The sequence below is a fragment of the Lithobates pipiens genome, unplaced genomic scaffold (genome assembly GCF_037356315.1).
Source record: "Lithobates pipiens isolate NorthernLeopardFrog02 unplaced genomic scaffold, aLitPip1_a1.2 Scaffold_10, whole genome shotgun sequence".
Lineage (NCBI taxonomy): Eukaryota > Metazoa > Chordata > Amphibia > Anura > Ranidae > Lithobates > Lithobates pipiens.
Window position 1 is genome coordinate 114,114,933 of NW_027507686.1, and position 24,801 is coordinate 114,139,733.

The following is a 24,801-nucleotide window of genomic DNA, read 5'->3' on the forward strand; positions in this document are numbered from 1 at the left end:
ATACTCACATTGTGTAACAAGGCTGTTTGATCCCATCTTCTCTGATCCTCTCCCCCTTCCACTGTCCCCAATATATTTTCTGATAATACAGAGCCAGGGGACAGGCTGTACATGTTCAGTTTGGTGTATATTGCTAGAGTTTTTTCTTTCCTGGGAGGATGCATGTGATTAGCACAGTGCCAATCAGCACTATCCAGATAGAACGTCAGGGGTCCTGCATCCTAATAGCGCAGTCAGTGCAGAATGAAAACTTTCCTACAAGCTTTATGTCACAAGACTCCTATATACTGCTGATGAGGAAAGGTATTTAGCAGTTTATATTTACTAAAATAATTGCATTTCCATTTTCTGTGTACTATGGGAGAAAAGATATAGTGAATGCAGGATCCTGGGTTTAGTAAAACTTTAAAGCCATCTTCCCTTGTGTATGCATGAACAACCCCAGAGGATGCCTTATTAGGATGAAACATTGGGAAGGGCTCTGCTGTTGCCACTGCGTTACTTGGTTTTATCCATATGCTTTCAATCTCTTCTCAAATTTGAGGGTCCATTTTATCATTTTTTCAATAAATGTTTTACATTTAAAACGGAATCACACTATGTGGACCCATTTTTCTCCTTTTGCCTTATGTCATATCGATATGAACCGCTTATGAATTTCGGTCATTATAACTATGGTGGATACCTATTGATGTCATTACTTTAACGGATCCCTGCCAGATTGGTCTATATCGGAAGTCGTGGTTGCTGTAACTTTCCTTGGGTGTGTTACACCAAAAGCTTGGTTGTCAATCATTTCACCCAGATTCACAGTCACATTATTCTTTGCCATATTATATGACTATATGCACTTTATATGCGCGAACACTGTTGGTTTGCTTACATTTTTCATTATTGTTGGGCAATCTTAATTTGTTGTGTATTTATCTGCACATTTATATATTGTATCAATTTTTTGGAAATAATCTCATTGTTTATTTCATTTTTCATCAGTGCTGCACTATTACTTTATGCATGAACAACCATCTTTAGATCCCTTTAAAACTTTTTGGCCACTAGTGGGCCACTTTTAACCCAAAAGAAGGGGTTAAAAACTCCTGTGTTGCGGTGCTTCTGGAGCGCTTTTCAGGCGCATTGGAAATGCTGCCCATTCATTTCAATGGGCAGGGCGTTTTCCCACACCGCCCCAAAGATGTTGCTTGCAGGACTTTTTCTAACATCCCACAAGTGCACCACACCAGTGTGAAAGAACTCAGGCTTTCACACTCGGGCGGCATTGGGAGGCAGTTTTCAAGCACTTTACAGGTGCTATTTCTAGAGCTAAAATGCCTGAAAACTGCCTCAGCGTGAAAAGGGTCTTATTGGCCAAAGAAGAATAAGACTTATCTGTAAGACACATCACAGGCACCAAAAGTAGAGACCAGGATGTGTGAGTAAAGCAACAAGATTTTCAAATGAAGCTCTAGGAAATCTTGGTAGGAAAAGTCAGACTATAGAGTGAAGAATACAGTGCAGATACACAGTAGAAAAGTAAAGACAGTTAACCTCCCTAGCGGTGATCCCGAGTCTGGCTCGGGTTGGGATTTCAGCACCACGAGCGGTAACCCCCGAGCCAGACTCGGGATCGCATCGCTGGATACAGGGAGGACACAGGGAGAGTTACTTACCTTGTCCCCTGGATCCAGCGATGTCCTCCGCTCGATTCACAGTGCCGAATGCCGCCGAGCTCCGTTCCCTGCGACGTTACGGCGCACGGGAGCGGAGATCGGTGCCAAATTCAAAAAAGTAAAAGTACACAAAACACACACAGTACTGCAATCTTACAGATTACAGTACTGTATAAAAAAATTACACACCCCCTTTGTCCCTAGTGGTCTGTGCAGTGCCCTGCATGCACAGACCACTAGGGACAAAGGTATATTATAAATACAGTTTTTTCTGCCTGAAATTTGGAGATTGTCCATAGCAACCAGAAAGTGTCCCTTTTTCAGTGTTTTAGGATTTGATTACATTATTGAATAATTTTTATTATTATTTATTATATTATAAACATTATCATACCCAGAATGTCTGCTAGACTCTTGTTTGAACAGATTTAAGAGAGTTATTCCTAAGAATTACAGGACTACAATATAAAACGCCAAATTTCCATGCAAAATAATTGTACCGCTTTCAGCACCTAAAACCAGAACGAATCATACCGCCAGGGAGGTTAAGGCACATTGACAAATAGTAATGTATTTCTATATTAAAGAGAAAAGCATGACACAAAAACAAATATAAAAGTGGAGAAATCCAGTTACTGTGGATAATATACAATATTATGCATGTACATTTTTTGCTGGTCCTGAAATCGCTGACCTTTTTCACAATTATCAGAAGTTTTGGTCCCCTATAACTTCCCATAAACATGTTGCTAGGTATTATAATCAGCAATATCACTGACCATGTCATTTAATTCAGACCATGTCTGCTATAGTCTGCATTTTTATGTGCTCTTTCTTGCATCTTAAACTGCACCTAAATTTCATTCTGCATCATCGTTTTAAAAGGTAATGTTCTCAGTAATTAATAATTTATGAAATGCATTATGGTGTTTAGCTGTGATTTTCGTAATGCACATTTTTGTACAAAGATAAATGGTACTGCATGTACTTAGGTGTGTTTTACATGTATTTTATTGCATACAGCCTTACAAAAAAGTAGTTACCTCCTTAAATCTGTAAAAAAAAATACATAGTAAAAGAAATACACATAAACACACACAAAAAACACATATAGCATTAAGTGCAAAAGTTTGGCCTGTATCCTGAGATTCTCAAGTCCAACCCTTGCTAGCCACCATTGAATTTACAGATATTAAAGTAAACTCGTTAAAAACCTTGACTATAAAACTGAGCATGTAGAATTACATTTTAAAGTGATCAGTAGATGTAGAGATACAGACTGCTGAAGTTACAAAAATAGTCATTCTTGTTGGAGAAATTGAACTTGGCTGCTCACCACCATTAATGATGCTTTTATACAATCACCTCATTCACTAAGATGATTTGAGAGGTGGTGGGGCCAAGTTTGACTTTACAGGAAGATTCAAGATTTCCATAATTTTTTCTGCCTATAGCCTTGCATCTACTGATTGTTTGATGATTTTGGCATGCAGTTTTCAGTAAAGATCAGCTCTCCATTTTTTCATCATATACTCAGCTTGAATTGTCTATGTTGTCTATGTTTATGACAGAATTGTTTTCCAACCCCAGCGGATCAGAACTACAGAACACCTCCCCTTTGCTTCATCTTCATAGCGTAGTGGAAAGGTGTTCTGCTTTAGCCTATTCCTTTCCCAGCTTTGTAATTTTAGTTCAATGTTTAGGATGGGGGAGAAGAGTAGGCAGACATCGTCAGCACCATTTGTCTCAAAGACCCAGCCATGTTTTGCCTAAGAGTTGTTGTTTCCCTGCCTTCAGGCTTTCCATCATATGGCCTGTAGGCACACAACCTTTCGAAAGCATAAACCTTTGCCTAAATCTTCTTCTACATAGAAAATTTCTAGTTTTACTGAACCTGAGTCTTGCTGCAATGGGCTCTATTCACAAAGCGGTATCTTAACCCATCTGACCAGGGCATGCTAGGTCGATGACATTTTCCAACTCAGTGATTCTGTTTTTGATTTTTTTTTTCTGACATGTTGGTCTTTCACTTGGATGTTATACATTGCACTAGTAAATACAGCTGGATAAAACAAAAAAACCTGTGCCTGTCTTAATTTCACACTGCAAAGCAACAAAATGTGATTATTTTAAAGGGGTGATTCTTTTCTATACCCACTGTATATTTTTTTATATTTTTCTCTTTACTACAGCACTTACACTACTGCCGGGTGGATGTAGTTTACTTTTTAAATCAAATCTCTCTAGCTGCCTCTCACTTTATCCCATATTCATCTCTCCTTCCCTTTAATCTAAATCTCTCTTGATTTTCAGCTCTGTGTTTTCCCATTAAAGTGCAATTAACATAATTTGCATAATGCTTGCTCATTATTATTTTTAGACAAGTCAGGTGACAGAGAATGCAAGATGATTGGGGGAAGGGTGAGCAAACAGGAGAGAAAGAGTACTAGAAGAAAAAGTGACTGGTTAGAGGAAACTGAGAAAAATCATCAAGAAATAATAAGATTAGAAATGTACATAGTGACACTTAAGCCTTTTCTCTTAGATGCCTAAGAAGTTTCAGACAACATTATTACAGGAGGCAATATAAGATGCTATTGTTTAAACAAGCAGTTACTCACCTTCGATCACACGATCCTCTATATGAAAAAAAAAAGATAGAAAAGAAGAATATGTCAGTTACTTAAGCATGTAAAAGAGCATTACCTATGCAGGATAAAAAACATACAAAAGGATGACACATATTATATATATATAGTTTATGTCCCATTTAAAGATAATCTGATTGACAAGGAAACTGTCACTTTCCTACTTGCTATTCCAGTTGTGTACACATTATCTAAAATTCATAAGAACCCCTCTGCACCACAGGGGAGACCAATTTATTTGGATAAAATCATCCCCCCATTAGTGGCAAAAGGGAAATCTTATTTAAGAGGCACCAACAATTTTTCGAATAAACTGTGTGATGTGATATTTCCTCAACATCCTGTTCTGGTTACATGGGATGTAGCAAGCTTATACACATTTATAGAGTTGGTTTTGGTTTTATATGCTGCAGAGCAACTTTTACATATATGCGAACTGTATACAGTAGTGAGGTACAGATGCAGTTCTTTGTTACATTGCTGAAGACTGTTCTTGAACATAACATTTTTATGTTTGCCAATGAGTTCTACTTGCAATTAAGGGGTGCAGTGATGGGATTGCATGTCCCCCACCCATATGCAAACGCATATATTGATATGGTTGAGAATTCATACATTTTTGAACACCCTGTGTTTTTGCAATATGGGCTGATTTAGTGCAGATTTATTGATGACATTTTCACCATATGAGTGAGTTAACATACATGGAGACCCTAAAGTGGTTTGATTCATAGCTAAGTAACATAATATCAGCAGTGATGGGCTCGTTTGTCCCCCACCCATATGCAAATGCATATATTGATATGGTTGAGAATTCATACATTTTTGAACATATGGAGTGCAATATGGGGTGATTTAGTACAGATTTATGACATTGTCACCATATGGGGGAGTTAACATACATGGAGACCCTAAAGCAGTTTGATTCATAGCTAAGTAACATGATACCAGCAGTGATGGGCTTGGATGTCCCCTACCCATATGCAAATGCATATATTGATATGGTTGAGAATTCGTACATTTTTGAACACCCTGTATTTTTGCAATATGGGTTGATTTAGTACAGATTTATTGATGACATTTTCACCACATGGGGGAGTTAACATACATGGAGACCCTAAAGAGGTTTGATTCATACCTAAGTAACTTGATAACAGAACTACAGTTTAAAGTGATTGTAAACCCCTACAGACCACTTCTACCTACAGGTAAGCCTAGATTAAGGCTTACCTGTAGGTGCAAGAAATATCTCCTAAACCTACACGGTTTAGAAGATATTTGCAAAAGACAGGCACCGATGTCTATGGTGCATGCGCCATAGACAACGGCGCACAGGCGCACTGAGCTCGCCATTTCTAACAGCGATCGTGACGTTAGTGGAGGCTCCCGTGTGCATGCACGGGAGTGGTGTTATCACAGCTCTGGCTAATCCCAGCGCCGGAGCCGCAATACCCGGAAGGAAGATGGATGCTTTGTGAAAGAAGGGGATAGAGGTGACATCGCAGGCTCATGTGTCAGGTAAGGGACACATAATGGGCTACTTTGCGATTCATAGTACCCCATTATGCTTTACCTTTGCAGGAAAACAAAGAGGGAGTAAAACCCATCAGGGTTTAGTTCCTCTTTAACATGCATTTTCATAAAACGACTCTATCCCCTTTTTAGATGATAGGGTTTACAGGAAAAATTATGGAATAGAGACGGATTTATATGTAAAACCAACAGATAGTAATTAAGTTATTGTTACACTTAAGTTGTCACCCACCAGCAGTGTTTAGATTGGTACCCCACAGTCAGATGATGCGTGTAAATCGCATAGTGAGTGAGGCATCGGTGAGACAGGAGCGACTATTAAAGATGCAAAACAAACTTGCAGGCAGGGGTTATCTGATACAACAGTTAACCCATCAGAGAATGTTTTAAATGCAGAGTCTGGAAACTGACAGGAGAGTGAGCAGACAGTACAGACAGAACAAGAGAATTTTTTTTGTTTCACAGTATCATTCCCATTCTGCACACATTTATTCAGTGATTAAAAGACACTGGGAAAACATTAGAGAGGCTTTTCCTGACATTGAGGAATTGAAATCCCCTCCTCTATCATTTTATAGGAGGCATAGAACTATCAGGGACATGATTATTAAATCTGAATTTCAGAGTAAGAATGTGATGGGAGTACCAATGTTTTTAGGTCCAAAAAGAAACGGTTCTTTCCCCTGCTTAACCTGTGTTCCGTGCTCTAGTATGATTAAGTGCACCTCATCCTCATACAGCGAAAACTATTGACATGTCTGTGTGGGTTATTGTATGAGGGGAAGACCACTCAAAGAATTAAATATAGAATATCTCAACACAAATTCTCTATTCGTTCCCCACAGTCTAGTTACCAGTTACTAAACATTTTAATCAGTGTGGCCACACTTTAGCCCATTTAATCTTTATGGTAATTGATCACATACCGCAACGGAAGAGAGGGGAAATAGGGTGGTAAATTGGAGGGAAGTAAATTGGATTTAACAACTTGATACTATTTATCCCAGAGGTTTGAATAAAGAATATGATTTAGCTGTAATGTTAGACACTATCTTGCTTTAAGCGAAGACTTTCCAGGTGTTGCTAATTTCTAGTCGATGAGAGAATATTCTATATAATGAATGTGATCAGAACCTGATTTTCAAGCTTGCTATACCTGATGAAGGATCCTAATAGAAAAACGTTGATACTTTTGTTATTTTGATGTCTCCTTTAGTTTTTTACTCTCTTAATAAATATACAAGGTGCTGCAGATTGTACTTTTTTGTTTTTCTATATATATGGATATCTAGATAGATAGATGTAGCCAAGGATTTGCTACTAGTTATTACAGTTGTTACTTTAAATGAGTTTGGCTCCCACTAGTGTCTGCTGAATGCTGTTAGGATTTTTCTTCTAATTCCTGAAAAGGAATGCATCAAAGCATTGTGGGAGCTATAGTTTGGAGGAGGAAGTGACTCTGTTAGCTGGATCAGCCCTGAACTACAATACAGACAATGCAAAGCATGCAGCACTGCATTCTGAGAGCATTAATAAAAGGACCGGAGCGGCCATCTTTCAGCCTCTCTGTATGCCATTTAACACCAGCCAGCTGGAGGTCTATGTGTGGCCAGGAGTGAGAGACTGTGGCCTATATAACATGGAGCCGGATCACCCACCTCTGAGGGATTTAGGAGCACAGCCTTGCAAGCTTAGCAAGCAAACCAGTCTGTGCTTCAAAGCAACTGGAAACCCCTGCACTTCAGCTCAACCGGAGTTACAGCACAGTGTGGCGGCGCTGTTTTCACCAGATGGAGACATCAGGAGGGGATTCCGGACAGAGCCTCACAGCCTATGAATCTATTGTGGTGAGAGCGCATCTGCCCATTCCAGTAGAGTGCACAGTATTGCTTAGTGAGTTCCTTTACAGACTGCTGTTGAGACTTGTAGTTCCACTGAGGTGAATCTACTTCTTCACAAGCACCATACAGCTGAACTGGGGTTTTGTTTGTTCCCTGTGCTGTAAGGTCAGTACTGTATTACACTCACATATAAGGAGGAATCTACAAGTGCTATATTTCTTCAGTTAAGCAGTTATCAACATACCATTTATCCTATAATTATTTCTTCTCTTTTGCTCTGTGGATTACAAATACTGCAGTTTAAACTATCTGGAGATATCTGGAGTCAAATAACTTTTACCATCTTCCTTTTCTACCAAGCACTTCTGTTCTACTTATAGTTGGAACTTTGAAGTACAGCCTAGGGGGAGCCATTGAGTACATTAGACACTATATTTTGTTATTGAATGTATGGAATATTGTATTGCAATTTGGTCTGTGTACTGAGGCCTTGGTAGGAAGGTGTTTAATATAAGTGTTGAAGGGTATTGAATACTTATCCTGTCATACACCTGCTTACATATACTCCTAGCGGTGAATATAAAGTTAACAGTTCTGCATATCTGACTTAAGTGATATCAACTGTCAATCATTACTTGTGTTTATTCATATTGTTGACTGTGTTCCATTATTCTCTCTAGCAACCTTTTTGAGTGGTTCAGTGACATTGTGTGAGTTTCTTATTGCTAACATCCTATAGCAGAATGGACATGACATTGGTTCTACACTGGGCCATCTTTAACGTGGGGCAAATGAAGAAGCTGCCCCTGGCCAAATCTTTGTTTGGGACCCAAAGCAGTTGCCCAGTGAGCTTTCGCTGCCCACAAATTGGTGCCCCAGTGATGACATTGCAGAGTGCACCAAGGACAAGGGAGGTAGTGCTATATTCCCCAGCCAGCAGAGGGGGCTTGGAGCTCCACTGACACGCTGCCCCTGCCCCATGTAGCCTGTATGCTTGGGAGGGAGCAGCTGTAGTAACAGAGATTGAAGACAGAGCCCCACCCCTGGACCTCTGAAAGTGTATGGTGAGCCTGGCTGGTCAGGTATGTTCCTACCACCCTAGAATGCCTTACTGCTATCCTAAACCCTGAACTGTGTTATTCAACTTTAAATCTGTGCATTGCTGAAAGTTCTCTGGTCATCTCCTGCAGTATGTTCGCAGTCTCTGGTCATCTCCTGCAGTATGTCCTGTTGTGGAAATTTTATTAAGATGTATTTAATATGTATTGTCACAGTGTCTCCCAGTGTTAGTTCTCCTGCAGCCTGCTCTAAAGAGTGGACTGGGGCAGACTGATGCCAGTTGAGACCAGTTTTGGTAGTGGAAAGCTTCCTGAGGATGCAGAGAAGTGTTTGCAGAGTGAGCATATGTACGTCAGTGAAGGGCCCTTTAGCAATGCACAGGCGATCGTCTGGTGGGGATGTTTTCACTCTGTATAGACATTATAGGTTATGGAGAGATGTACGCTCATGTTGCCCCTGTGTGTCTGAACAACACGTAGGGGGACTATGGCGTGTTCCTGCAGATAATCTCCCATCCACGGGAATGATAGGATAATCTGGGTATGTATTGTTCTCTGAACAATGCAGAATAAGGATTCACGTCAAAGGTAAAAAGTCAGTCTTTTAATTGTTATGGTCGGGGAAAGCGTCCATGATTTCAAGGCCAGCCATGCGGCTTTCTTTGTCTTGCTGAAGATGATGGCTTACAGATACAAGTAGTGGGAAATCATACACACTGCCCCTGCCCAGACACGCCCATACACCACCCTAGTTATTGTTCATTGGTTGAGATTTGTATAACTCCTCCTGTTTGAAGAAATGCCTGTGCTTAATTGGCTGATTGTGAAACCACAAAGCTCTATTGTTAAGTACTCTAAATAAACAGAACACAGGCTCTCCAGGAACAGTCGAGCTGTGGAGCTAAGGAATTAAGAATGATGGTCATGCCTGTGTTACTTGGAAAGATACGGGAAACAGGATCGTACTAAGATGCATTATACCAAAAGGCTGAAAGTTTCATGCCACTGAAGACCCCCCATTCTTGGCAAAATGGGAGAGGGACTTGCAAGTCACCTTCACAGAACCCCAAAAGGATCGCATTCTCTTTTTCGCACAGAAATCTTCTCTATGTAGCAAATACCAAGAGACCACGTATAAAAAAGTGACACGTTGGTATAGAACCCATTCCATGCTTGCTAAGATATTCCCTCTGCAAACTGACCGCTGTTGGCGGTGCAGCCTACACTTAGGCACCCTCTTGCATATTTTCTGGGATTGCCCTGTGCTCCAAACTTTCTGGCAGCCAGTGCTCAAGCACATACAGAAACTCACAGGCGTCTCCCTACATGATAATCCAGCTGCGATCCTCCTCAACCCTACCCCCTATCAAGGAAACGTTATCATAAATCCCTTCTCAAACATCTCCTTAATGCTGCACGGGCCAGCATCCCACCCCTATGGAAACAACAGTCTGCGCCAATGGTGGCCCAATGGTTCACGAGAGTGAAGGATATTGAGCAAATGGAGGATATGACCTCTGCCTTGCGGGATAAGTCAGAGGAACATAAGTCCAGATGGTTCTACTGGGATCTCTTTGGCTTCTCTGATGAGTTCCACCAATACACGCTAGGATCCACCACCTAGGATCCCCACCGCCTGTTCAATACTATCGATCATGACTTCCCGGGGGTGACCCCCCCCCCCCGTTTGCTCCCCCCTTTTTTTCTCTTTCTTTCTTACCTTTCTCTCTCATTTCCATCTCTCCTTTTCAATTAAAACACAAAAAGTGATGGGCACAGAAGCTTATATTCACCCTGTATTAGACTTCAACTAGTGATATGGGCCAGACTGAGTCGCTTCATTCACACACATGCATTTATTTTGTATAGTTGATTTGCTGGATACGCTTATCATAGTCTATATGCATTGTCTATATGCAATGTGAAGTTGTGTTATTGTTTGTATCTGTGTCACATCTTTAAAATAAAGAATAAAAAAATAAAAAAAGACTGAAAGTGACATGGATTACGTGCAGCGTATATTGGAATTTCTATGACAGTCTGCAGTCTCTGGTCGTCTCCTGCAGTATGTCTACAGTCTCTGGTCATCTCCTGCAGTATGTCTGCAGTCTCTGGTCATCTCCTGCAGTATGTCTGCAGTCTCTGGTTGCCTCCTGCAGTATGTCTGCAGTCTCTGGTCATCTCCTGCAGTATGTCTGCAGTCTCTGGTCGTCTCCTGCAGTATGTCTGCAGTCTCTGGTCATCTCCTGCAGTATGTCTGCAGTCTCTGGTCATCTCCTATAGTATGTCTGCAGTCTCTAGTCATCTACTGTAGTATGTCTGCAGTCTATAGTCATCTACTGCAATATGTCTGCAGTCTCTAGTCATCTCCTATAGTATATATACACCCTAGCCTGTTTTCTTTATACACTAGTGTGTACACGAGTCTCTGTATACCCCAGCCTATCTTCTGCATACCCTAGCGTCTCTGTATACACTTGTCTCTCTCTCTATACACACACACATACATATAAACACCATGCCACCATGGTTAGCCCCCCCCCCCCCCAATATCAAAATGTGTGAAAAAATCTTATGCAGTTTGTTAGATCTTTGTTAGATCATGTTAGAGCAACCTTTGTTTGTGTTAGATCTCACACAGAAGAAGCAATATTAACATTTATTTGTTAGGGGGGCTAACCAGTCATCAGCCCCATGTTTTTGGAAATCATTCAATGCCTTTTTTGACTCCAGAAATGCGAATGTATTATGAGAGAACTTTTATTGCATTATAAAACTTGTTAAAATAATCTGCACCCAGAGGTGCCTCTTTTCCTTCTTTTTTCTTTTCAGTCTTTGGGAAAATGGTCTCTGTTCCTCTGCGATGGCAGCCCTGAGAGTGGATTATCCCAACCCCTCCCCTTCCTCCTCCCCATTCTCTCTTTAAATAACTATTCATTTGAAAGATTATTGTTGACTTTTTCAAACTATCATAGAGACTTTGGACTTTGTGCATATAATATCATCCAGTACAAAACACCTATAGGACATATATATTATTTTAGAATTTTTGCGCCTTTTACTTGTATAAATATATACTAAAGGATAGAAGATTGACAGTGTGTGTATGGCCTGGTCGGGCCAATCCAATAGATGGAAAATCAAAGCTAGTGCTCATTGGCACAGCATAACCCCTCAGGATTTTTAGGACAGACCAGGTGAATATTTAAAAAGTATTGTTTATTGAAAACATTTAATAATCTATAGAGTAGAAATAATGTATAAAATCAATTGCAGTACAAAAATACAGGCATGAATGTAAGTGCCCTATGGTAGAAAAGGCTATTGCACGTAGCTATAGGAGATGACGCCTGACATGTTTCAGACCCTAGATCCTTCCATGTTCCCGGGAACACTGCTCATCACCGACGGTGGTAAACAGCCATTGGCCGGCTGTTTACCCATGTGATCGGCTGTGATCCTTTCTCAGCCGATCACGAAATGTAAACAAACCGCGGTAACGAGATGTTACCAGGTTCTCCTTCTAACACACCGATTGTGTGTGAGAAGGATTGCGGTAACATCTCGTTACCGCCTACAGTGTACACCAACAAACACTGATTGTCCCCCCCAATAAAGAGGACCTGTCACAACTGATCATAGTACCTGTCACTCACAGTCCTTCAGAGTACCCGAGTACCCGTCACAGTCCATCAGAGTACCCGAGTACCCATCACAGTCCATCAGAGTACCCGAGTACCTGTCACAGTCCATCAGAGTACCCGAGTACCTGTCACAGTCCATCAGAGTACCTGTCACAGTCCATCAGAGTACCTGTAACACTCCATATGAGTACCCGAGTTCCTGTCACAGTCCATCAGAGTACCTGAGTACCTGTCACAGCCCATGAGAGTACCCGAGTACCTGTCACAGTCCATCAGAGTACCCGAGTACCTGTCACAGTCCATCAGAGTACCCGAGTACTTGTCCCAGTCCACCTGAGTACCCGAGTACCTGTCCCAGTCATCTGAGTACCTGTCACAATCCATATGAGTACCTGAGTACCTATCACCACCCTTCAGAGAACCCAAATACCAGTCATCGGGCCATCAGAGTACCTGTCACCGGGCCATAAGAGTACACGAGTATCTGTCACAGTCCATCAGAGTACCTGAGTACCTGTCACCAGCCCATCAGGGTACCCGAGTACCTGTCACCAGCCCATCAGAGTACCCAAGTTCCTGTCACCAGGCCATCAGAGTACCTGTCACCAGGACATCAGAGTACCCGAGTACCTGTCACCAGGCCATCAGAGTACCCAAGCACCTGTCACCAGCCCATCAGAGTACCCGAGAACCTGTCACCAGCCCATCAGAGTACCCGAGCACCTGTCACCAGCCCATCAGAATACCTGAGTACCTATTTGCAGCCCATGCCTCATTGAATATACGTTGGGGTGTTTGCCCCCCAAAATGGGGTTATTTTGTGGGTAATTCCATTGTCCTGGTGCTCCTGGACCTTCAAAAGTGTGATGGGTAGGAATGTAATGAGATGTGTAATTTATGCTCCTAGCTCGCCTGAAGGTACTACTTCAATGTTTGGCCTCTCTATGTGACCAGACTTTGCAAAAGTCTCACAGATGTGGTATCACCATACTCGGGAAGAGTAGCAGAATGTATTTTGGGGTGTAATTTGTTGTATGCATATGCTGTGTGTGAGAAATAACCTGATAATATGACCATTTTGTAAAAAATAAATAAACAAAAACTTCATTTTGCAAGGAATTGTGGGAAAAACTCACCATGCTACTTACTTAATAGCTTGGAATGTCTACTTTCTAAAAAGGGATCATTTGGGGGGTATTTGTACTTTCCTGACTTGTTAATGTCTCAAGAAATTAGATACACCTGATGTCCTGAAGTGTGATCAATTTTCGGTGATTGGCACCATAGTTTGTAGACTCTATAACTTTCACAAAGACCAAATGATATACACTAATCTGGGTTATTTTTACCAAAGATATGTAGCAGTAAAAATTTTGGCCAAAATCTATGAAGAAAAATTGCTAATTAGCCAAATTTTATGACAGAAACAAAGAAAATGGCATTTTTTCACAAAATGTATGTTTTTTTTATTTATAGCACAAAAAATAAAAAACCCACTAGCGATTAAATACCACTAAAAGGAAGCTCTATTTGTGTGGAAAAAAGGACGCAAGTTTCATATGGGTACAGTGTTGCATGACTGAGTAATTGTCATTCAAATTGTGAGAGCGCTCAAAGCTGAAAATTGGTCTGGTCAGGAAGGGGGTGTAAGTGCACTGTATTGAGGTGGTTAAATGATTAGTATAGTAGTACATTTTGAACATTGATCAACCTATTGCATGGAATTGAACATCCATGCAAGTACAAGACATAAGCATGGAAGGCTAATACTCACTTGCATGAGCCGATCACCAATGAACCATGAGGGGGACCTGGCAGGGATGGAATTGACCTGCAAAGTAATTGCATGGTGGGACAGATGGTGGGACAGATGGTAAGCTTTGAGATAACAAGGCACCAAACAGAGGGCAGGAACTGCATATGCCCAGTGTGACTGCAAGAACTCCCAATGATAGCAATAACCAGTCATGTCAGTATAGGGTCGGCCAAAAAGTCCAAGATCTTGAACTAATGGCTTCCTGTTTGTGAAAGACAAAGAAATATAAAATAGTGGATATATAGTAATAAAGTTAAAAAAAGCTAAGTGCTACAATGAAGGGATCAAATCAATTTACCATGTGAGGGAGTAATCACAAGTCTGTTGATCCTGTCAGCCAGACACCAGTGTGATTGCTGGTGCTGACAGGAAGTTTAAATAGCCTGGAAAACAGACAGGAAGCCATTAGTTCAAGATCTTGGACTTTTTGGCCAACCCTATACTGACAGGAGTGGTTACTCCTATCATTGGGAGTTCTCGCAGTCACAGTGGGCATATCCAGTTCCTGCCTTCTGACAGGTGGCACTGATGACAAATGGCACTGATACGTGGCACTGATGACAGATGGCACTAATATGTGGCACTGATGACAGATGGTGCTATGTGGCACTGATGACACGTGGCACTGATGACAGATGGCACTTATACGTGGCACTGATGACAGATGGCACTGGGGACAAATGACACTGACAACAGGTGGCACTAGGGACAGATAGCACTAACAGGTGGCACTGGGGGCAGGTAGCACTGGGTGGATGGCACTGGAGTGGATGGCACTGGGGCAGATGGCACTGGGGCAGGATGGCACTGGGGCAGGATCGCACTGGGGTGGATGGCACTGGGGCAGGATGGCACTGGGGGAGCATGGCACTGGGGGAGCATGGCACTGGGGCGGATGGCACTTTTTTTTTTCACACTTACGGCCGCTGCAGCCGTTCATCACGCTGTCTGTGTGAGTAGGGAGAGCGGCGCTGCGAGATGATCTCATATATTTACATATGAGATCATCTCACATTGGACACGCCGATCTCGCTGTAAACGGCCGCTGTGATTGGCCATTTACAGCGATCTGTGTTTGCCTGTCTCCGGGGGACAAGGCAAACACAGAACTTCCCCGATGCACGCCCGTGGCGGCGCGCATTGCGGAAGTAAACACAAGGACGTCCAGGGACAGCCTTCCGGACGAAAGCGCCTGCTCTATAGCCGTAATTCGGCTATAGGCGGGCGGGAAGAGGTTAAATACTCACCTGGTCTGTCCTAAAAATCCTGAGGGGTTATGCTGTGCCCATGAGCCCTAGGTTTGTTTTTACTTGTATAAACTGAGGAGAGATCTCCATGAGGCAGGGAGGAGAACGGAGGTGTGAGGAGAGACTACAGGCACCTGCTGAAGAACTATCCAAAGACGGTTCCAGAGACCATCCAGAGACGGTTGAAGAGGGATGTACCTTCTGTACCACCTAATATCTATTTTTATGTGGAATATCTCTGAAATTATGTGAGATCTAACATTAAAAGCACTTGATCTTACTGGATCCAAGGAATATCTATTAGCCCAAATGATTTTTGGTGAGAAAATTGCATGTCGGGGGGCTAACCCGTCCTTATGTATCACCTAATATCTTTATTTTTATGTGGATTATCTCTGAAATTATGTGAGATATAATGTTAAAACCACTTGATCTTACCGAATGTAACACATATCCATTAGTCTAGATGATTTTTGGCCAGGAAATTGCATGGGGGGGGGGGGGGGGCATGGGCTAACCCGTCCTTATGTACCACCTACTATCTCTATTTTTATGTGGAATATCTCTGAAATTATGTCAGATTTAATGTTAAAACCACTTAACCTTACAAATATCTATTAGCCGGCATGAATTTTGGTCAGAATATTGCACGTGGGGGGCTAACCCATCTTTATGTATCACCCAATATCTCTATTTTTATATGGAGTGTCTCTGAAATGATGTGAGATGTAACATTAAAACCACTTGATCTTACCGGATCTAAAGACTATCTATTAGCCTGAATGATTTTTGGACAGAAAATTTGATAAGGGGGGGCCTTCATTAATCACGTAATAAGTCTCTAATTATGTGAGATCTAATGTTAATACCACTTAATCTTTTTTGGATCTAACAAATAGCTTCCAAAATAGCTAAATGGTAAATTTTTTGATAAGGGTGGGCTGATGGGTTAGCCTCCCAGCAATTAACTGTTAATATTGCTTCTTCTGTGTGAGATCTAATGCAAACAGCGGTTGATCTAACCTGATCTAACAAATATCTAACAAATTGCATACGATTTTTTCACAAATTTTGATATGGGGGGGGGGGGGGGGGGCTAACCTGGCAGAGGTACATATAACTAGCCTGTCTTCTATATACACTAGCCTCTATATATATCCCAGCCTGTCTTGTATACACACTAAATAAAAAACAGCCAAAGGCCAAACGCTGTGCTAGAGAAGGGATATGAATGTCCAAAAAATAAAAATAAATCAAATTGGTAGAGCAGCCAGCACTTCGAGTTTTAGAATACAAGAAAACCCCTAAATCAGTGACAAATAAAAAATAAGTGCAGCGCTAAGTGATAAAACAATAGTGAAAAGAAAAATTTACATAAATAATAATATATCAAAAAATATGCTGGATTAACAGCACAAACTCTGCTTAAATATAATAGAATTGCGCACTAGAATTAAGCATTTATAATAAACATCAAAAAAATATTTTTTTAAGTGACTAAAAATATCTGGTGAAAAAATGCTAAAAGTGAAAACTTTGGTTCTGGCCACTCCCTCACATCTGAAAGATACTACCCAAGTTAGTGTATATGTATGTATATGTATGTATGTATAAGGCAGATTGTATATGGAATCAAGGGTGTATTCTGGAAACAGCTGATGTTACTTCCCTATACACTATAATTTCACATCAGGATGACCTAGATGCGGTTAAGTTCTATTTGGAAACTGACCATACTCTGACCACTATTCAGAAAGATTTCATTGTTTATCTTTTGGTTTTTGCCACAAGCTATAACTACTTTTGGTTTGGGGGCAACTTCTTTTTGCAAACTTGTGCCATTGCCATGGGTGTCAAGTTCGCCCCAAGTTTGGCGAACTTGTTTATGGCCCGATGGGAACGTGAAGTAATTGATATAGACCCCCCTGTCGAGTTACGTCTTTGGAAAAGGTACAGTGATGATGTACTTGTGATTTGGGAAGGGGATCTACCTACTCTAGAAGCCTTTTCTGCCAAATTGAATTCCAACACTTTGGGTATTGTTTTACAGCATGAGGCGAGTGAATCATGGATTCAATTTTTAGATCTCAACATATTTGTTAGAGATGGACGTTTGGTTACTACCACGTTCTGTAAAGAAAAGGACCATAATGCGTTCATTATGCTTAACAGTTGCCATCATCCAACATGGCTGCAAGCTGTCCCTAAGGGTTAATTTCAGAGGTTACGTCGTAATTGTACATCTCTATCCGATTATCAGCAACAAGCTCTTGTTTTGAAAACTAGGTTTATTGATAAAGGTTATGGTGAGCGTGAATTGGATGATATTATCTAAAGAGTTGCTGATATGGATAGAGAAGGTATGTTCAATCGTCCGAGGAGAGCTAACCAACAAGTTGATAATAAATTCGGTTTTTCTATGATTACCAGATATTCCAATCACCATTTTTCAGTTAGAAAGATTTTTAACAAATATTGGAATACATTGAGAAATGTTAAGGTTTTGGGCTCGGTTATCCCTGACCGACCAATTATCATTTATAAAGGGGCCACCTCCTTACGCCATATGATTGCTCCTAATGTTATTGATCCTCCTAAAACGGTTTCATTTGTTCAAACAATTAATGTTTTTTCCCCTGCAGGAAATGTATCATTTGCCAGATTAATTCGTTTAGATGTAGAAAATGTGAAATATTTAATTCTACCCACACCAATAAGGTTTACAACATTGAATCATTTATTACATGCTCTACGGAGTGTGTGGTATATTTGATTCTGTGCCCGTGCTCCAAACAGTACATTGGGTGTACTAAACGAGCTCTACATGTATGTTTGGAAGAGCGTGTAGGTAACATTAGGAGAGGCTTCACCAAGCATAATCTTTCTAGACATTATGCTAAACATCATGATAAACAAATTAAAGGTACTTTATTTCTTCCGATTGATAAAATTTGTCCACATTGGAGGGGTACTAATAAGGTTAGGGTGATCTCTAGACTCGAAACGAAATAGATTTTTGACTTGAAGTCTTATGTGCCATTCGGATTAAATGTTGATTGGGATATTATAGTAATTGTTTTCTTAACAATATCTAGAGTGTTTTTTTTTTTTTTATCAAAGTCATTTTTATATTATTATTCAATCAATCTATCGTTTCAGGTATCCATTTGTATGGTTTTATTCAAATTTGTAAACTTTTATGCTAATGTATTATGGTTGATCCCAATATGACTCTCATGCTGCGTTGTCTAATGTGTTTTTATCATTGATGTAGTTGTTTTAAATTTCACCTAACCAGTAGTTGGTGCTGTGATGTTTTTTATGTCTGTATCTGTCCTGCTCGTTTTGGCATACTATGAATATCGATGGTGCGGCTTGCGCCGTTTGTTTTTCTATTATTGCCCTTTTTGCCCTAAGTTAAAATGACGCCTTCGCATTATACAAGATGTCTTGTGATGACTCAGAAGCATCAGCCAATCCTCTGACGACGTCCGCTTGTGATGAAACGCCACGTAGGGAGGTGCTCTGACGTCATCACTTTTGCCTCATTGGAGGTGTAGCTCTGCGGAGGTCAGTGAGCAGGGAGAGTGTTATGGGAGACCAATGATTTTATATTGCGCTATATTGCAACTTTCTTGTAAGTGCGATCTATTTATTATTATTCAATTCTTTATTTAAATGCTACACAATGGGAGCTTTTATTATTTATATTCCCTGAGTGGTACCGATCCAGGATCAGCTGTATTGCGACATAGGTTTTTGGGAGACTGAATTCCCTGGGCTTGCTGAGACCATTCTATTGGTCTTTGGAGTCGGTAAGGAGAATATTTGCTCACTTCCTGGGTGTTTTTCCACTTGGAAAAGGGATTTCATACTCACTGATCTTGTATCTATGGACTAATTTTCACTATACTTTCATTTTTGGGACTCTGCCTTAGTTTTTACTTTTAGCATTTTTTCCCCAGATATTTTTAGTCACTTTAAATAAAAAATGTTTTAATGTTTATTATATATGCTTAATTCTAGTGTGCAAATCTATTATATTTAAGCAGAGTTTGTGCTATTAATCCAGCATATTTCTTTTATACACACTAACCAGTCTTCTGTATACCATAGTCTCTGTATAACCTAGCCTCTCTGTATACACTAGCCTGTCTTCTGTATACCCTAGCCTCTCTGTATACCCAAGCCTGTCTTCTGTATACACTAGCCTTTCTTCTGTATACACTAGCCTGTCTTCAATATACACTAGCCTCTCCGTATACCCTAGCTTGTCATCTATATACGCTAGCCTCTATGTATACCCCAGTTGGTCTTCTGTATACACTAGCCTCTCTTCTACATACACTAGCATGTGTTCTATAAACACAAGCCTCTCTGTATACACTAGCCTGTCTTCTACATACACTAGCACGTGTTCTATAAACACTAGCCTCTCTGTATACTCCAGCCTGTCTTCTGTTATGAAAATTTTATTATGTGTGTTTTATAGATTGTCATCTGTCTCCCTGTGTCTGATTTAACCAAGGAGAGCTCTAGCAGAGCGCACTTGGGTTTAATTGGAACCAGCAGTAAAACTGTCAGTGTGAAAACCTTCTCATGGGCTTGGAGACGTGTTCTCTGTGTGTGTGGGGGCTTTTGCTGTTTTTTAAGTATCAAGCGCAATGCGCTGGGCTTCTTGCCTTCAAATGTCTATGCACATTAGAGAAGAAGTCCGTATAATGAGAGAAACATATTATATCTCTGTTGTGGCTACGCTATCCCTTTTGGATACATATCTGCTTTAATAAGAGGACATTGATATCCGCTTTATTGGTATTCATACTGTATATTGACAAAAGCAGTAGCAACGTCCCCGCAGATCTTCTCAAGCCTGTAAGAACAAGTAGAATGATCTTACTAGATACTGGTTACTCTGAGCAGTATTGAGTGGGCTCCATGCTGACCAAGATGGTGGATGTGGCTGGGTGGAGGTGTACATGCCTCAAGTGGATGAGACATGTACACCCCCCCCCCCCCACTCCTGTGGATGCCCTCCCCTTTAGTGTTATTTCCTGTGTGGTCATTTCCTGTGATGTAATTTTGCATGGAGGAATCCATTGGCTGTTGGGACCATGACTTCCTGTTTGTCATTTTCGTTTGGTTTCCATTAATAAAAACCAAGTGGCTGTGCTCAGGAGAGGACAGTCGAGCAACAGAGCTAAAATGGTGACTATGTCTGTTTACTTGGGGATTAAATGTGGGAGACACGGGTTTACTGAGATGCATTATACCAAAAGGCTGAAAGGGCGCTTAGAAGTGCAGGAGACATGCTTTGCGCTTAGCGTATAGTGAAATGTCCATGTCACTTCTGTATACACTAGCCTGTCTTCTACATAAACTAGCATGTGTTCTATGAACACTAGCCTCTCTGTATACTCTAGCCTGCCTTCTGTATCCCCTAGCCTCTCTGTATCCCCTAGCCTCTCTGTATCCCCTAGTCTCTCTGTATTCCCCAGCCTCTCTGTATACCCCAGCCTCTCTTTATACCCCAGATTGTCTTCTGTATACACTAGTCTCTCTGTATACCCCAGCCTCTCTGTATACCTCAGCCACTCTGTATACCCCAGCCTCTCTGTATACCCCAGATTGTCTTCTATATACACTAGTCTCTCTGTATACCCCAGCCTCTCTGTATACCCCAGCCACTCTGTATACCCCAAGTTGTCTTCTATATACACTAGCCTCTCTGTATACCCCAGCCTGTCTTCTAAATATACACTAGCCTCTCTGTATACCCCAGCTGGTCTTCTGTATACACTAGCCTCTCTGTACACCCCAGTGTGTCTTCTGTATACACTAGCCTTTCTGTATACCTCAGCCTGAAATCTGTATATACTAGCCTTTCTGTATACCCCAGCCTGTCTTCTATATACACTAGCCTGTCATCTACATATACTAGCCTGTTTTCTATATACACTATCCTCTCTGTATTCCCCTGCCTGAATTTTGTATACACTAGCCTCTCTGTATACCCCAGGCTATCTTCTGTATACACTAGCCTGTCTTCTATATACACTAGCCTCTCCATATACCACATCCTTTTTTCTGTATATACTAGCATGTCTTCTGTATACACTAGCCTTTCTTCTGTATACATGATCCTGTCTTCTGTATAACCAAGCCTGTCTTTTATATACACTAGTCTGCTTGCTGGCCAGGGGCCTTTAGTGGGATCTGATGATGGGTTCTATCCAGACGATATAGGTCCAGGAGACATCGTGCAACACGGTGCAAGTGGTAATTCTAAAGATAATAAAATATAGTTACAGTGACCAGATTTTAGTATATTATGTTTTGTGGTTCTTTAGTATTTATTTAAATTTATGCTACTGCTTTTACAGCGTACAAATCCTCTGAAGAAGACCTGGCGGGGTCGAAATACGTCAGGATTATCATTGTAGCACTTGATTATTGTATATTACATGTTGTAAATGCTCCCACTTGCGCTGGTGCTCTAATGTTTATATCTCCTGTACCACAGCTCTTATTTTAACCAATCATTCTTAAAAATTCAATATTTAAAAAAAACTTTTTTATATTTTGTCTAATAAATGTTAAGTTTATTCTTATTCCTTTGTAGCATTTTTTTCTTAGTTTTTTAATAATTTGTGCCTAGAAAACCCCATATGGGTGAAATTCCCTCTTTGACAATTCTCCGTGATGTGCAGCGCTGTCCTTTTCTCTGAATAGTGTCCCCTTTTTATGTTTTGTTACAATTTTGAGTGCTTAAACACCCCTTCCCCCTTTTCCCAGTGACACCAGAGTTAAGATAAAAGCTGTGAGCCGCTTTTTCGGCCGATTTGTGGAATTGTTGCATTGTTTTCTTGATTTGTGTTTCTTTTTTGGCTGTTTTCTATATTATATAGATGCTAATCTGATATTACTCATAATGAGTCAATTTTCGGATGAGGATTGGCCCAATTTAATGTTGCAATATGAAACAAAGTTTGAACAGGATGATCAAGTAGAAATGTCTATTTCTTCTCTGTTCGAAAAATTAAGTAAGGTGCTTAGGAGGAAGTCTGTTCTCTTTTGGCATACGAAAACATTCAATAGGTATATTAGGAAACAAATCAGCCCATTTGGACTGCGTGTTCAATTGTTCCCGAACATAGATCATATAAGTAACGAATGCAAGTCCGAATGGGAGACCAACCTTAGAACGTGTTCCCGGGAAATTATGTCTATTCTGTCCTGAGAATACAACAAACAAATTGCCCTTCTGGATAAAGCCATTGCGAATCTAGAACTTGCATTGGCCCCACACACTCAACATGCTTTGTTTTTTAAATTACAGAATAATTTGAAAGGCGGCATGTATCTTTTTAATCAGGACATACTACAAAACAAAGAGAAACAATTTATGAGGGATACATTGGCCTTCTCTGAGGAGCGTGCCTATCGATGGAATGAGCAATCAATACAATCCAAGAAAAAACAGCCATCTAGGGCAAATTCAAAGCCCAAGACCTCTAAAACCAAGACCAATGTCACTGGAGAACAGGGCCAAAATCCCTCCCAACAAGGTCGTGGGCGTGGCAAACAAAAAAGTAGCCAGGCTAACAGGGGGTTAATCGAATAGGATAACAAGAAATGTACGGTGGAAACTGACTGACGAGACACATTTCACTCCTACTGATCTGCACTCTGGTCCACCTGCGGTTACGGATCCACCACAGTACTGGATCACACGCAGATTTACAGTTTGAATGAACCAATTTCTACATCACAGGACACTTCAAACGCAGTAGTACTGTCCCAACACTGGGCCGTACATGATCTACTGTACAGAAACCTTTAAAATCAGGAAGGGGATCCTCCTCCCCTCAAATAAGCAGAGGAGGCAAAGGTATGGATCCGTTTGTGATCCGGACACAATCCACCCACTAAGTGTCATTAATTTATCATCTTATGCATTGTCCCCAACAGAGATCCAGGTCCTAGCGAGGGGACTAACCTTTTGTCCTGAGCAAAACTTTGTGGTTTTTGAAGCTGTAACAGACCTACAACTCTTCGCACGCAGGTTACTCTTGAAGTAGCATGCGAAGAGTGTTTCGAATGAGGATACCACTGATTGGTCGGCATATAGCATGAGGGAATTCAAGGCCCTGCGAGATTTAACTCTCCTTTACGAGGAGAATAACACTGTTGATCTGATAGACCAGATCGATTTAGACACTTTGTTGAATGATGTGGAAAGATCAACACCTAATCCAACACATATGTTGAGTACACTGGCCACATTACCAAGTGGCTTAGGTACATCAACAACGTCTTCGTCATCTGGGAGGGTTAGGAGGTTCAACTGTTAGAATTTCTCAATGTGATCAATGTAAATAACTGGAATCTGAAGTTTACTATGAACCATAGCTGCAACAGTGTTACCTTTCTTGATACTCTGGTCCAAATCTCCCCTGAAAAGAAGCTGCTGAGTACCCTGCATCGTAAGTCTACTGCAGGGAACACTGTTCTCCACACAGATAGTTTCCATCCAGTACCATTAAAAAATTCCATCCCCTATGGCCAATATTTGCAACTTCATCGAAACTGCTCAACTGACACTGTTTTTAAGGAGGACACCAGCAATCTCCAACACCGCCTTCTAGCACGTGGGTGCAGCCGTTCTTGCTTAAAGAAAGCTTATAATAAAACTATCACACAATCTCAGCATACCCTGTTATCCATGCTCAAAGTACAAAATGATTCTGAATCCAATTGCACCCGTCTTACCATGCGTTTTTCACGTCAACATGTGGCCATCAAAAACATCATTCAATGACATTGGAACATTCTAACCGATGACCCCAAACTTAAACCCTTTATTTCCAATCAGCCCTCAATTTCCTATAGGGGGGCTACATCTATAAGTGACAGGCTTGTCCAAAGTGATTATAGAAGCAAATCTAAAAGATCCAAACTGTGTCCCATCGTAGGTTCCTTTCCTTGTGGCCACTGCACATATTGCCCACTGATAAGAAAGGAAAACTCCTTTCATCTTCCCAATGGAGAGACGTTTAAGCCTTCGCAGTTTATGAATTGTCAGACTCGTGGGGAGTGGTCTACATCATGGAATGCGAATGTGACGCCTACTACATAGGGAAGACCAAGCAAGAGCTCTGGAGGTGTGTATCCAAGCACATGTACAGCATGCAGGTTGGAAACCGCTACATTCCGGTTGGAAGACATGCGGTTCTTGTACACAATTATACAGTACCCAAGGTAACTTTCACGGCACTCTACAAAATACAGATACCTGATAGGGGAGGGGATTGGAACAAAATTCTACTTCAGATTGAGCAGAAATC

The 24,801-nt window shown here is 41.0% G+C and overlaps 1 protein-coding gene across 30 annotated transcripts in view; it reads right to left on the reverse strand.

The window, feature by feature from the left end:
- The window catches only part of LOC143934091 (neurexin-2-like), a 3,463,823-nt gene that overhangs the window by 2,565,578 nt on the left and 873,444 nt on the right, over nucleotides 1-24,801 (reverse strand). For all 30 annotated transcript variants that reach the window (XM_077457482.1, XM_077457436.1, XM_077457661.1 and 27 more), the window contains one exon: nucleotides 4,289-4,306. In XM_077457482.1, the coding sequence (XP_077313608.1) occupies nucleotides 4,289-4,306 (18 nt within the window). The remainder of the gene's footprint in view (nucleotides 1-4,288; nucleotides 4,307-24,801) is intronic.